Source organism: Saccostrea echinata, unplaced genomic scaffold, assembly GCF_033153115.1.
Source record: "Saccostrea echinata isolate AGI-Se365-2 ecotype Australia unplaced genomic scaffold, CSIRO_AGI_Sech_v1 ptg000017l, whole genome shotgun sequence".
NCBI classification, from domain to species: domain Eukaryota; kingdom Metazoa; phylum Mollusca; class Bivalvia; order Ostreida; family Ostreidae; genus Saccostrea; species Saccostrea echinata.
In genome coordinates this window covers 4,591,701-4,606,932 of record NW_026889766.1, presented here as the reverse complement: position 1 = coordinate 4,606,932, position 15,232 = coordinate 4,591,701, and the positions used below count along the sequence as shown (strand labels likewise).

Here is a 15,232-nt window from a genome sequence, read left to right as displayed (position 1 = left end):
GGAGTCCAAATTGTAAATGCCTAATGAATAGTCGAAAGAAAGGAGGATAAAGTAGAAAAGAAGAGTAATAATGCCGTTTTCCGGCAAAACAGGGTATTTTGTACTCAGGGGGTATTCATGGTCCTGGATACAAAAATACTTTTCATTGGCTGTCTTAACATTGCCGTACCACCTACGCTTAGTCCGTAGGTCTGTCCACTGACCTATGAACCCCGACATGGCACCATTCTCCAATCCAGGTATACCTTCATTAATAATATTTATGGACTCAGTCCCCACCTCTGCACCACAGGAGTTCTAGCCCTAAGCTCTTTTACTTATCTGTTTTAAAGTTCCCAATTTTATTACTCTTAATCAAGAATCTTAATAGTAACTTGACATTTCCCTTCAAATTTTATTACTTAGTATCGATGGGCTTGATTGGTCTATTCTGATCAATTCCATTACAAATGAATTTTCAAAATTATAGTTCTGTGTACCAATAACAACAACCAATTTGTTCTAATAATATAATTATAGTTCATGATACTTAAAATTCCAAGGAACTTTTGGAAAATTTGAAATCACAAGATTTTACCAAAATCAACAGCTTAAAAACTTACGACTTTTCAACTTTATACATAAACATTCCCCACGATAAATTAAAATACAGGCTTTTTGATATGGTTGACAGCTGCTTTTTCAATAAAAATGGAACTTGTAGATTTACTTAGCTTGTCATTGGTCATTTGCAAAATTATTTTGTTAAAAAACATTCTGATTGTACACACAAGTACTCTGAAGTTGACATTAAAAAGATGCTTGAGTTTCAGGTTGACAATATCTATGGGTTTTTGGAGACCAGGTCTTCCAACAATCTATTGGAATTCCCATGGGTACCATTGCGCCCCGTTATTAGCAGATTAGCAGACCTTTTTTTGTTTTCATATGAAGCAGAATTTGTCCTAAATCTTATATCTGATAAGAAGAAAACACTTGCTGTGGCCTTCAACTCGACATTTAGATATATGGACGACGTATTGTCAATTAACAATTGTTATTTCCATTCTTATGTCGATACGATATATCCCGGTGAGCTTGAGATAAAAGATACTACAAAGTCTGACACATCTGTTTCATATTTGGATATTTTACTTGAAAAAGACGTTAATGGTAATCTAACAACCAAGCTTTAAAATAAACGTAATGACTTTAACTTTTCAATCGCCAACATACCTTACTTATGCAGCAATATACCTTCATCACCTGCATACGGGGTTTATATCTCTTAGTTGATTCGATACGCAAGAGTATGCTCTACGTATATACAATTTCTAAAACGAGGTAAATTATTGACAAACAAGTTGGTGAAACAAGAATATCAGTAGCCTCGTTTAAAGTCATCATTTCGTGAGTTCTATGGTCAATACAATGACATTTTCAGCAAATACAATTTATCATTGAGTCAAGTGCTGACTGACGTTTTTCATATTAATTGTTAGGTCATTGTTTACACACTGAATTGTCGACGGTTTTTTCCGATATTTCCAATCATGACAATGAGCACACGGTGGGTGTGACCGGTCGGCAGGGGATGCTTACCCCTCCATGGCACCTGATCCCACGTCTGATGTTTTGGAGATCAGTGTTTGCTCTGCACCTATTTTGTAATGTTTAATGGATTTTCGAGCTTGAATACTGTTCGTTTTCTCCATATATTTCATGTTAAAGTCTCTTTTCCACTTATAAAATCATTGCACGTGGTACACAAACAGTGTACATCCCCGTTTAACAAACTTTTATTTTATTTTACTGTCACTATAAGTTCACTATCAATAGGTAAGATAATTATGTTAAGAATATAATCCAAGTTAAATTTGTTCAGAAAAAATGTGCATGCTAAACCCTATTGGTTTACCGGCTTGGAGTTGTAGAATTGAATGATATTTTAGAGTGAGGAATGTGTGAGTGTTTTACCAGTTTGGTACCAGCTGCGCATGTTTTGCCCCAATTACTTAACTAATTAACTCCACCCTAGGACAGCCAGGAGTAAGGAAGAATTCCTCTCCTTCTCCATAAAGTTTTCCATATAATAATGAGGACAATTAAATAACTGTCTATTCGGTAAGAACTTTTACCACTGCTTGCTTTGAATAAATTAAATACCTTCTCAATTAATTATCTACTTTAAGATAATACATCGGAAACGTTAAAGTGTTCTAAAATAATTTAATGTGTGCGTGTATAGGTATGAGAGTGTATTCATTTATTTTCATTACTGTCATTGTTACAGGTCACCTTTAATCTTACCATGTAAGTGAAATATATATCAAACCCAACAGCTGTCTGACCCATTATTTAAAAAGAGTATCAGATAATTACGGTTGTGACATATGTTTTACAGAGAAACTATGACAATATCTGATAATGTGCTTATTGTCTTGCAGAACTCAATTAGTGATCTTTTCTAATACCGTTATCTACAAGCGATTTTCTGGGAAAGTTAAAAACCCAAATTACCTAGTTGCTCTCTTAAAACCGGAAGTTGTGTTTTTTGTATCTGTTGGTACCAACATATTACGAAATTGCAAAAGAGATGCAATTATGTGATGAAAGTTTTATAAAAATCAGAAATGTTGAAATTTTCGATATTTTCGATCACTACATGTGACGACCGGAAATGACGACTGACGAGCTTAACCCAAATGAGATCACCTATTCCTCAAAGTCAGTTACTTATATAAGATTGTTGTCTTAATCTTTAACTGTTTTTAAGATCTTGCTCGGACAAAAAAAAATTCGGAAGCCGGTCATATCTCTAGAGCTTAAGATTTTTTTTTTATGAAAACTTGTCAAAAGATATTATTATTATTGTCTACTACACCTGTAGGTTTCAGGGAAATTCTGGGAACCATCTTTGAGAAACTGTGCAGACAAAAAAGGGGAAACAATAATAATAAAGCGTTAAAGTACTATAAGGTATTCCGTCTGAAACGGAAGACCTTAAATATGCCAACAATCTTCGTCGATGCTGAGGACATAGCAATTTCTGACCCCCTTTTACATGTACTTCCCATGCCAATCAACTTTATGTTTAAAAATGAGCATTCAAATTGATATTTATTGTTTTATCTATTGATTAATTAACTTGTTTCATGATATACGAGGGTAATTCAAAAATACGTAGACTTTTCCATAACTTTTTGTAACGTCAGATTATAATTATATACAAATTAGATAGAAATATTTCAACAATTAGTCAAAATAATTCGAATTTAAACAATTAAGTATGTCTTGATGAATTTCGAAATTAATTCAAATTAAAAAGTCCAAAAACATCACAGAGCAAGTAAAAATTTAGTAAAGTAATCGCAGTACATTATGTAGAGTCTTTACTAAAATCTCTTTAAAATAGGTTTAAAACAAAATAAAAATCACACATTCTAGTTTTCCTTTGTTGACAACTATGAATTACATAAATATATATTTGTAATTTAAAATATTTTTTTAGTCTTATTTCGTTGCGGAAACGTACATTCCTAAATATTTCTGAATATTTTGCTTGAAGAATCGTGCGTTTGCGTTAGCAATCGTGACCGTCCGTGTTACGTGTAGAATCGTGTGCGTGAAGGATCGTTCGTGTAACGGGTCTATTCGTTTAATATTATTTAATCGTTCGGAATCGTACATGTACGTGTAACGTGACCGTTTGTTTAAGTTGTCAACATTAACGTTCCTGATAAAATTAATAAGTAAGTGTTATATTTTTAAACATTTGATACTTAGTAAATTACACTCCTTTGTTTTCCATATCATTAAAATCGTCACTGTAGCATTGCAGGTAGAGCGCTTGTTCCGTGATTGAAAGGTCGTAAGTTCAAATCCCGGACGCGACTGACCTAAGTCGATAGAAAAATAAGTAACAACTATTCCTTTGCCAAGTGCTCGGTACTTTGAAGTGAAAGTTTGTGGGTCCTTCGAATGAGATCTTAAAAACCCTTCACCGATATCATGATGTATCTATAGGAATGAAAAATTCTCAAACTGGACGTAAAACAACATACAATAACTCTATTCATTAAAGAAATACATTTTAAGATCGACAGATGTAATACGTGTCAAAAAATTGATACATTTACATAGTGTGTACTATTTATTGCACTATCTTGAATAAATGTAATGTACATCATAACACCACAAAGTGCTTAAAGCCTTATAAATATTAATGAACTCCTCTACATATTTTCCCGAGACAGGAACAAATACAAAAACATTTAAATAATAAATATAGGATCTCCCATGATTTGTAGTTGGATATGATTTTTATCCAACGAGTTGTGTGTTTTTCATCCCCGAGCCTTGGCGAGGGGATAAAAACACACAACGAGTTGGATAAAAGTCATATCCAACTACAAATCATGGGAGGTTCTTTTTATCCCATGTTTAATACTTCACAACCAATGTTTAACGCTGTTTTATATAGGACTCCACTTTATTCTACTTCATCACTCTAACGCAAAAACCATTGTGACGTCACAACTGCACTTAACTGTGGAATATGAAAAAATTATCCAATGAGTCATATCCACGGGATGAAGGGGTAAACATGGGATAAATTGTTATTCTGTTCATTTTTTTCTGTTTCATCAACAACTGCAAATTGTGTTTAAATTTGAAATCACACTCTTTCTATTTTAAATTCCAATTTACTTACTTTTTACAACTCAAAAATTTCGCTGGAGCAAAAACAAGACAAGTGGTTAAACAACAGGGACAGTTTGATCACTCTTATCACTCAGCTAAATCACGAAAATCTGAGCTTTAATTTTCTTTGGGTTGAGGTGTTGGTGAAGGTGGGGGTCTTATAGAGATTGATAGTTATATTGTTGTATGCAAATGCAAGTGTGAATGTGTAATTTAGTAATTAAGTAGTCGTTGTCACATTTTTAAAGTCAGACTACATTACATTATGCAATTTTCGATTTGCAGCAAGGCAAACCAGTCTTGAGGAAGAATTGAAGATGTCTTCACTGCGACAGACAGAACTTCTGAATGAGCATCCAAAATCATCTTGTCTTCCAGAAAACGTCAGAGGTATTTTTTCTAACATAAAAATCATAGTAGTAACTTTGTACAAAGAGCCAGATAAGGTCGAGATGTCAGATGCAGAATCGAAGTGTCGAGTTGTATCTGATGATCCACACCTGTCAACGAGACGTAGTCAGGCTCTTCGGAGAAAGTAATTGTTATGTTGATAAAATGTTTTAGATTATGGTGGTATATTTCTGCCACCACTTGTACGATAATTATGTAGATATTTATGAAGAGTGACTAGACGTTTTCATCATTTAACTATTATATAAATCTACACCACAAAGTAACGAAAAGATAACAAAAGATTATCATTGTATGTCTTCCAAACAGTGTCAAAGTCTCGAAAAATAAAACTATTCCAAGTATGAAGACAATATTCATCACATACTTCATATATTATACAGTTATGGAATCGGTATGAAGGAATAGCAAATTTATGGTTCCCCGAGGCAGGAAAATATTTTCAAAGCGAAGTTGCCGAGGGAAATAGTTTCCTGCCAAAATTTGCTATTTCCTGAGTACCTATTCCATAATTGGAATTGATCCAGTTATAACTCCGAAAAAATCTACGAAGATTTATTTAACCAGATACTCAGACATTTTTAGACTATATAGAGGCATTCAAATAAGAATGGATACACGTAACTAAACTTTTGCTAGATATCTAATGCATTAATATCGATGAAAATAATAACGTGTAAAAAATAAAATAATTTCAACGAAATTTTAAAGAATTGTCTTGCTCCTCATTTAGCTATAACTCCAGTGTGATTATGACATCGCATGTCGAAATATTTTGAGATCATTGTTACATTGCTACTAATATATGTTCACAGACTCGAGATTCCTTGAACTCTCCAACCACTGAGCATTTGATTGGTTAAAAATATTAATGAATATTGATGAGAGGTTAGTTCCGGGGAGTAGTTCTGATTTTACAGGGGAAGTAGTGCATTCTCAATGAAATAGACAGTTTTATGATATCCATCTTTATATAAATTAATAACAGGAGATATATAATAAAATTATTTTATATAAAAGACAAAATTTGTATATTAATTGCTTACTGCAACCCACAGCAACGGACATAAAATTCGATTCAAGCGATCTGCCGAAATAATTTGCCTTTGTGAAACAATTACTATAAGTAATAAAATTAATAAAAAATTGAAGCAAAAGAGATATTTATAAAAATTAAGTCTGAAAAGCCAGACTCCATTATAATGAAATGTAACTAATCTTTTTTATATCAATGCCTTTGAGAGGGCAGGAATAAATTTTACTTGACAGAAAGTATACAACTGCTAAATGTTTGCTCAAGTTCATTTTGCACTGTTAAAAAAATTCTTGTGCAAAAATTGGTGTTCATCAAACATGCATGTACAACTGGTTTTTGAATAATTTTGCTTAAAGATATTTCAAATGTAATTAGTACTTAACGTAGGTCGCGGGTTTGCTGACGTCATTAAAACTGGGTACGCAATTTATATGGTTTGGGCGACTTTCTTGTGCACATTTGATTATGACATCACAATGAAAAAGAAATTTCAGTAGCTATAACTTTTGTTGGAATTGGTATTTTATTGTTTTATTATTTAAGGCACAACTTATCACAAATAATGAAGGCTTTTTACGATTTGAATAGTCGATACAATATTTAGATATAACTTTTGTTGGAAATTGTAGTTTAGTGTAATATTATGTATAGAACAAACTGAAGTTATCAAATATAATGAGGGCTTATTGCGATTCGAATCCAACACTGGAAGTATTAGAAAGCGTTTCATTATGTGTTATCAATCGCATCCCGGAGAGCTCGGAATTTTCAGCTTGTCGGAATGGTCCGCGAAATTGCGATTGATTACTAGATATCACATTGTATCGCGAAACGATATGGGCACAAGTTTCAACTGACCTCTTTTCCTTTGAACGTGTTTGAATTAACAGTTTGTTTAATTAATAAAGAAATCATTATATAAACAATCGCAAATACAGCTATTACATTAAAAGTTTAACCTTTATTTTTAAAATGAACATTTTAAAAATATATTCAAAGGTTTATCACAAATTAAGGTACTATGAAACATAAACTAATACATTTTTTGAGCGACACTGATCTCTTGTAAGTAAATCTGTGGTCTATTCACCTTTTTCCTATTTTTGTATTCTAATACCGACAATTTACTCTTAGGCCGTAAAGACGCCCTTAGATGCGGGTGATTTAATCGAAATATTTACTAATCGGGGGCACATGAAAATTAAATGGAAATATGAAACGGAAGACGAATGTGTAAAAAAAAAATATTGATGTCTGCATATTTCATGTTTTCTTATGCTTTAGATAAATAATCATGCGAAGCTTATAGAGACAAAAGGGTTACATTATTGATAGCATATAGTACATGTTAGAATACAAAAATAGGAAAAAGGTGACTCGATCCCAGATTTAAAAAGAAAAAAATAGAAGGGGGCATTTTTATGTATCAGTGGAAAACGATATATTTAAAAACAGCTTATAGAGACAAAAGGGTTACATTATTGATACCATATAGTACATATTAGAATTAAAAAATAGGAAAGGTGACTCGACCCCAGGTTTAAAAAGAAAATAAAAAATGGAAAGGGGGGGGGGGTCAATACCCCAAGTGCCTGTGTAAGTAACGGCTTACAATGCTGTTATCTACAGATTTTATTCGCTACTATGCTTTTCATGTCCAACCAGTCGAATTAATGTTATATACATTGAAAGTCTTGAAACAAAAAAAAATCTGCCTGTTGATTACGTCAGATAAAATTAACTTTTAGATTCTCGTGCCATTTACCCCTCTAAAAATGTCTCGCTCGTTTGGTTTTTTTTCTATTATACGCATAATCGTAAAATCAAGTTAAGATTTTTTTTAGTTATTCGCTGTCTGTATGTAAAAATAAATATTTTTTGGATATATACTGAAAATACAATGTATTTAGCCGGGACGATATTTGGCGGAAATTCATTCATTAAGAAGTTATCGTAGCTATGAGCGCATTGCTGAATGTTCTAAATAAAAACATTTTATGTGTATACTTGAATAAGAGGATAATTGTTTTCCGCCAGCACGCTGAAAAAATACACAGCCAATGTAGGATACTTTTCTACGAAAAAGAAAACAAAACAAAAAGAAAAGAAACGGTAAGAAAACAACACATAAAGAAAATACATTGAAAGAAAGAAACTAAAGAACTGATTGTCGTTTTACGTCCCTTGAGTTAATTTTCACTAATATGAGACGTACAAAGAATATTAGAAGAGAAACATGTCTAATAATCATTTCATTGCTATTGAATTATTATGATACGATTCGTGGGTCATATGAAAGCAGAAAGACGTGAATTAAAAATGATTTGTTTTTTTTTGCTCTGTATACCGGATCGATATTCACGACATCAAGCGTGACGTCGAAATATTTTATGACGTAGTTCTTAAAAATGTTAAATTTTGCGATAAAAAAGCAATTATCTACATTTAAATTACGAGAAAACAAATCCAAAGACATATTAATTTTTTCACATAGATTTATTTCAAATCAATTCTATTTTAAGATATCAAAGGGGGAACAATTTCGTCTACACCATTTTAAAGTTAATGATATTTTTTGGGGAAAAAAATCTTGCCTGAAAACGAGCCGAAATCGACGTTTTTCCTATATAATTCAATACAATAACGTCGAAAATGTAACTACAACAATGACATCTTTGGGATTTAATTAAATAAAAACGATGCAGACGAATTTTATAAAATTTTCAGAGAATGTAAAACTAAGGTAGAGGAATCATATAGCTAATTTTTATGGTATGTTTTCGTACACTTTTAAAAGGTCTGCAAACCCGCGATTTACGTTAAAATTATTAATTCATTTTTGTAGAGGGGGTGTTCTCTTATAAAGCTGGGGGTTACACATTTTCTGTCAATTCCTGTCACAAATTGTTTTTATCTATTGGAATGTATACGAATGGACAACTCACAAGTCGAAGAATGATGAAATACATCAAGTATTTAAGAATTCATTTTTGCATTAAAAAAATAATGTATTGAGAATTTATTGCAACAAAATATTTTAATTTTCAGATCAACACAAACGAATATTACAATCCTGGGAGAAAGACGTCTTTTATGAAACTTCATTTTATAAAGACGTTAAGGACTTTTTTATTTCCCATCAAATTGTCGCTGTGATTGGGTCTCCTGGGTCTGGGAAAACTGCTTTGATCCGCCACATCGCTTTACAGCTGGAGACCGAGTATCAGATTGTTCCGATCACCAAACCTGAGGATATCATCAACTATGGTGACATCAAAAGATCTCAAATATTTATCATAGATGACGTTTTAGGCGTGTTAACTTTAGAGAGAAATTTGTTATCAGATTTAGAAAGACATAGTGAGCAAATTGAATATGTTCTGGATAAGAAAGCAAAGAGATCCAAATTATTTATGTCATGCAGATTAGCAGTTTATAATGAGGCAAAGGAATTAGATGTATTGTTTTTTGAGGAAAGCAATATCCTCAGTTTGGATAGTAAAGGCACCAGTCTTACACCGGAAGATCGTAATGGCATATTCGAGTCTCATGTAGGGATTACATGTGTCATTGATCCAAAACTTCTGCATGAAAAAAAAGTATTTATGTTTCCTCTTCTTTGCCAAGTGTTTAGCAGTGATAAAAGCATCAGGAAATATGGAACACACTTTTTTAAATATCCATATAAGTGCTTGCTTTCAGAAATAGGTAAAATTAAGAAAAGAAATAGACTACAATATTTATCAATTGTTCTCTGCATGCTGAACAACAACTGTCTATCTGAAATAATGTTAAAGGACAAAAGAATGCTAGATATTGTTTGCAGATCTTGCAAAGTTAAGGAAAAGGCTCGTAGTTGGGAAATAATTGATCAATTGGCACATCTAATAGGTACGTATATTACGGAAAAAGATAAAAAATATGTATTTACCCATGACTCCATATTTGAAGTTGTTGCTTATCATTATGGACAGCAGTTTCCAGATCAAATTTTGGAGCATATGAATAGTACTTTCATTGCAAACAAAGTTGTTTTAGACAATGCAGACACTGGAGACGACCTCTGTATCAAACTTAACAAGTCCCAATATGAAAATCTTGCAACAAGATTGTACGCCGATGTAAAAAGCGGGAAATTACATGATGTATTTTTAAATAGAGCCTTAATAGATTCTGTTTTCAAAAAGCAGTTTATTAAAATGTTGACAAAAATACCATATGAGGATGTCAGATCTTCATTCTTATTACCCAGAGAGGAATGTTTCGAAAGTGTTATTCTTGACTCAAAGAAACTTAGTGAAAACGAGGATGACGAAACAATGGCACAGAGAGAGTTTGAAAGGCAGAACCTTCTTCTTGGCCTTAAATGCATTGACCAACAGAAAATTTATGAAATACGCGCTATCAGTTTTATCATTTATTACGGTCACTTCGATTTACTGAAACATTTAACAAGTTTTGTGGTAAAGCATCACGGGGTCACAGATGTCATTTTTGGATCTACACAGGAAGAACAAGTAAGATTACTTGTATTGGCGTGTTATAATGGGAATTTAGAAATGGTTAAATTCTTCATAGGAAATATTGGGAAAGGAAATATAAACAGAATGCCTGTTGGAGAAGTCAATCAATCGGGCAATCGACACAGATTCATAACCCCGGTGATTGCTGCATGCTTGAAAATGCAACATACCGTTATAAAATATTTAGTTAAAAATGGAGCAGATTTGAATGCCAACACTTGTTTATACCCTGCTTTGTGGACACCAGCTAGAAATGGGGATCTCAAATCACTAACGACATTGATTGAGTTAGGTGCTAACTGTAACAACTGTAACAAAAGCGAAATATCTCCTTTATATCTTGGGTCGCGATTCGGTCATGTTGATGTCGTTGAAAAACTGATTGAAAACAGCGCTGACATCAACAAGTGTGAAATTCATGGTCGGTCACCTTTATTTATAGCGTCATCAAAAGGTCATCTTCAAGTTGTAGGAAAACTTATAGAGCACGGTGCCGACATCAACAAATGTGATATTCACGGTCAGTCTCCTCTACATCTCGCGTCACAAAATGGTCATTTGTCCATTGTAGATACATTAATTCAGCATGGTGCTGAATGTGATCTTTGCGATAAAAATAAATTAACGCCTCTGCATAGAGCATCATTGAAAGGCCACACTCCCGTTGTAGAAAAATTAATGGAACACGGAGCCGACATAAACAAGTGTGATATTCATGGTCTGTTACCTCTGTGCTTAGCTTCATGGAAAGGTCACCTACTGGTAGTAGAAAAACTTATTGAACATGATGCTGACATCAACAAATATGATATTCAAGGTCAATCATCACTCTATCTAGCGTCTTCCGAAGCCCATTGTTCTTTTGTCGAGAAACTTATTGAACACGGTGCTGGCATAAATAAATGTAATACTGAAGGTCGAACACCTCTTCATATAGCGGCATCAAAGGGACATCTTACCGTTGTAGATAAACTTATTGAATTCGGTGCAGACATAAACAAGTGTGACTTTAAAAACCAGTCATCTCTGCTTTTAGCCTCACAATTTGGTCATTTCTCTGTTGTAGAAACATTAATTCGACACGGTACTTGCAATTTGGAAGATGATGAAAATACATCTACTCTAAATATTGCGTCATCAGAAAGACGTATTCATGTCGATGAAAACTTGAGAAAGTATGTTGTTGACATCAACAAGTGTGATATCTACGGACAGTCATCTCTACACCTAGCATCACAAAATGGTCATTTGTCCGTTGTAGATAAATTAATTCAGCACGGTGCTGAATGTAATCTTTGCGATAAAAATAAATTAACGCCTCTGCATAGAGCATCATTGAAAGGTCATGCTCCTGTTGTTGAAAAATTATTAAAACATGGTGCCGACATAAACAGAGTTGATATAAAGGCAAGGTCATCTGTGTATTTAGCGTCATGGAAAGGCCATCTTACTGTTGTAGAAAAACTTATTGAGCAAGGTGCAGACATCAACATGTGTGATATTCAAGGTCAATCATCTCTTCATGTAGCATCACAACATGGTCATTTGGCCGTTGTAGAATTATTAATTTTACATGATTCTTGCTATTTTCATGATAAAAATGATATATCACCTCTTCATTATGCGTCACTAGAAGGTCATGTTTCTGTTGTTCAAGAATTAATTAGCCATGGAGCAGACATCAATAAGAATGATATTCGTGGAAGGACACCTCTATATTTCGCATCATCGAAAGGTCATCTTCTTGTTGTAGAAAAGCTTATTGAGCAGGGCGCCGACGTCAACAAGTGTGATATTCACGGTCAGACATCTCTACACCAATCGTCACAAAATGGACATTTATCCGTTGTTGAAACATTAATTCAGAACGGAGCTGAATGTGATCGCTTGGATGAAAATAAACTTACGCCTCTACATAAAGCTTCATTAAAGGGTAATGCTAATGTTGTAGAAAAATTATTGGCAAATGGGTCCGACATTAACATGGTTGATTTAAATGGTAAGACACCTCTTTATTTAGCTTCATCGAATGGTTACCTTCCTGTTGTAGAAAAACTTATACAATACAGCGCCGATATCAACAAAAGTGACATTCGTGGTGAGTCATCTCTATATCGAGCGTCATTAGAAGGACATCTCCGTATTGTAGAAATACTTATTGAACACGGTGCCGATATCAACAAAAATGATATTGATGGTCAATCACCTCTTCATTTAGCGTCATTAGAAGGACATCTTGCTGTTGTAGAAAAACTCGTTGAACACGGTGCAAACATCAACAAATATGATATTGATGATCAAACACCTCTACATTTAGCGTCATTAGCAGGACATCTTCCTGTTGTAGAAAAACTCATTGAACACGGTGCTGACGTATACAAAAATGATATTAATGGTCAATCACCTCTACATTTAGCGTCATTAGAAGGACATCTTGCTGTTGTAGAAAATATCATTGAACACGGTGCTGACATCAATAAGTGTGATACAAATGGTCACTCATCTTTACATTTAGCGTCATTAAACGGTCATCTTCCGGTCGTAGAAAAACTTATTGAACACGATGCCGACATCAATAAGTGTAATGTACGCGGTCTTTATGCTTTGCATTTAGCATCACAAAATGGTCATTTGTCCGTTGTAGGTACATTAATACAGCACGGTGCTGAATTTGATCGATGCGATAAATATAGATTAACACCCCTGCATTTTGCATCACTAGAAGGTCATGCTCCTGTTGTTGAAAAATTATTGAAACGTGGTGCCGACATTAACAGAGTTGATATAAAAGATAAGTCACCTTTAATGCTAGCATCATGGAGAGGCCATCTTCCTGTTGTGCAAAAACTTATTGAGCACGGTGCCGACATCAATAAATGCGATACTCTTGGAAGATCAGCTCTAGATCTAGCGTACTTGAAAGGCCATGATCCTGTTGTAAACAAACTTATTAAACGCGGTGCGGATATCAACAACTGTGATATTCAGGGCCAGTCAAATCTGTATTTAGCATCAATGGGTATGAATGTGTCCGTTAAAAATGTATAAATTCGGCACGTCATGCTGTTTGTTGTACCTATTTCTATTGTAAACATACTTTTTTCCACGGGGTCAAAATTCCGCGGAATCACAATTTCTAATCAATCAGCAGGTAGAAAATAAAGCGGATTTGTTAGATTGTCACTATATGCCTTAAATGAACTTTAAGTACGCTTGGACAAATTTCCGCGGAAATTTTTTGTCCGCGTGCTTCTACAGTATTTGCACCGCTAGAGAGATTTGTTCCTGTTTTAGAAAAATGTATCAAATACAATGCTGTCATCAGCTACTGTGATATACATTTTAGCTGTTGTGTAAGTATCGGTTATGCTTATGTTGTAGAATAGGTTATACTGTGGAATCATCAAAAAAGCCAATTTTCGTGGATTGTCTAAATTTTACAGGTTCGAGGGGATGTGATTTCTTGTGTTCACTCATGTCTACAAAAGGAAATATGACTTTGAAACCCTAGTTTATTAATTCGTGCAGGATGTAAATTCGTGGATGAAGAGTACCCACGAATTCCACGAATACTGAGCCACCGCGAAATGTAATGATTCCACAGTAGTTTGGTGACCTACGAATATAGCATCAGAATAAATGGGACTTGTATTTTTTGGTAGAAATATAAACACGGTCATCCATGTTATTAGAAAGAGAAATTTCATATACATTATTCGTTTAATGATATTAGTTCGCAATGCATTAATTAAGAACAAATAGCTTAACCTTTGTCTTTTTTTTGTGTGTGTTAAATGAATTTTTGTTTGTTTGTCTGTTTTCAAATGCTTTCATTCCTATATTGAATGAATGGAGCGTAGTTTATATACATGCATTTGCACTAGAAAGAGATGCATACTATAGAAATTATATATGATATTATTAGACTAGAATTTTCAATTAAATGCTTGAAATTATAGATGTAGAGAAACAATGACATACATTGTAACGTTTATAATCATTTGCATATTTTTATTACTATACTACTTACTTAAGTTTTATTCAATTTTTTTGACATGTAATGAATTGGAATATTAAGATTGAGTTTTGGATTAAATGACGGTTTTGCTCTTTAGTTCATAATTTGTGCTCTCTTATATAAATTTTCAACGTACTTAAAAGCCTCAATATTTACATGCTTATCTCACTCAGAATTATCAAAAGGGTTTAACATGAATCAGACATGAAAACAAGAAATACATCGTTTCGTGTTTTGGTGCTAAAAACTCTATATTATGAATCGATTTTATTTAAACTACCATTTTTTAAATATTTTGTATTCAGCCGTTACTTTAGCGTTTCGAAAATCCATCGATTTTTTTCTCAGAAATCCTTTTGATCTCTGAAAATTTCCCTCCAAGAATGCTTTTTATCAGCTTATTTAGTTCCGGTGTAACGTAGAATTTTGACCCGGGTTGAAAATTGACCCGGGGTTCATTTTTCAACGTTGACTATTTAACCTGGGGTGACTTTTCAACGTTGAAAATTGAGACCAAAAGTAGTGGAATTTATGCCCGGGGTCATTATTCAACATCTTGGT

The 15,232-nt window shown here is 33.5% G+C and overlaps 1 protein-coding gene across 1 annotated transcript; it reads left to right on the top strand.

Moving 5' to 3' along the window:
* Window positions 1-217: 217 nt before the first annotated feature.
* Window positions 218-13,701, top strand: LOC133189257 (serine/threonine-protein phosphatase 6 regulatory ankyrin repeat subunit B-like). Its single transcript, XM_061324661.1, has 5 exons — window positions 218-239; window positions 4,969-5,073; window positions 9,179-9,658; window positions 10,082-12,586; window positions 12,785-13,701. The coding sequence occupies exons 1-5, from the start codon at window positions 218-220 to the stop codon at window positions 13,699-13,701; spliced, it is 4,029 nt and encodes a 1,342-aa protein (XP_061180645.1).
* Window positions 13,702-15,232: the final 1,531 nt, after the last annotated feature.

Bases quoted from the DNA above. Each gene is read 5' to 3' on its own strand.
- LOC133189257 (XM_061324661.1), top strand. From the start codon at position 218: ATGGCACCATTCTCCAATCCAG. The intron at 5,074-9,178 runs GTATTTTTTCTA...TTTAATTTTCAG, and splicing joins TCTTCCAGAAAACGTCAGAG to ATCAACACAAACGAATATTA. The intron at 9,659-10,081 runs GTAATGGCATAT...CCATATTTGAAG, and splicing joins CAGTCTTACACCGGAAGATC to TTGTTGCTTATCATTATGGA.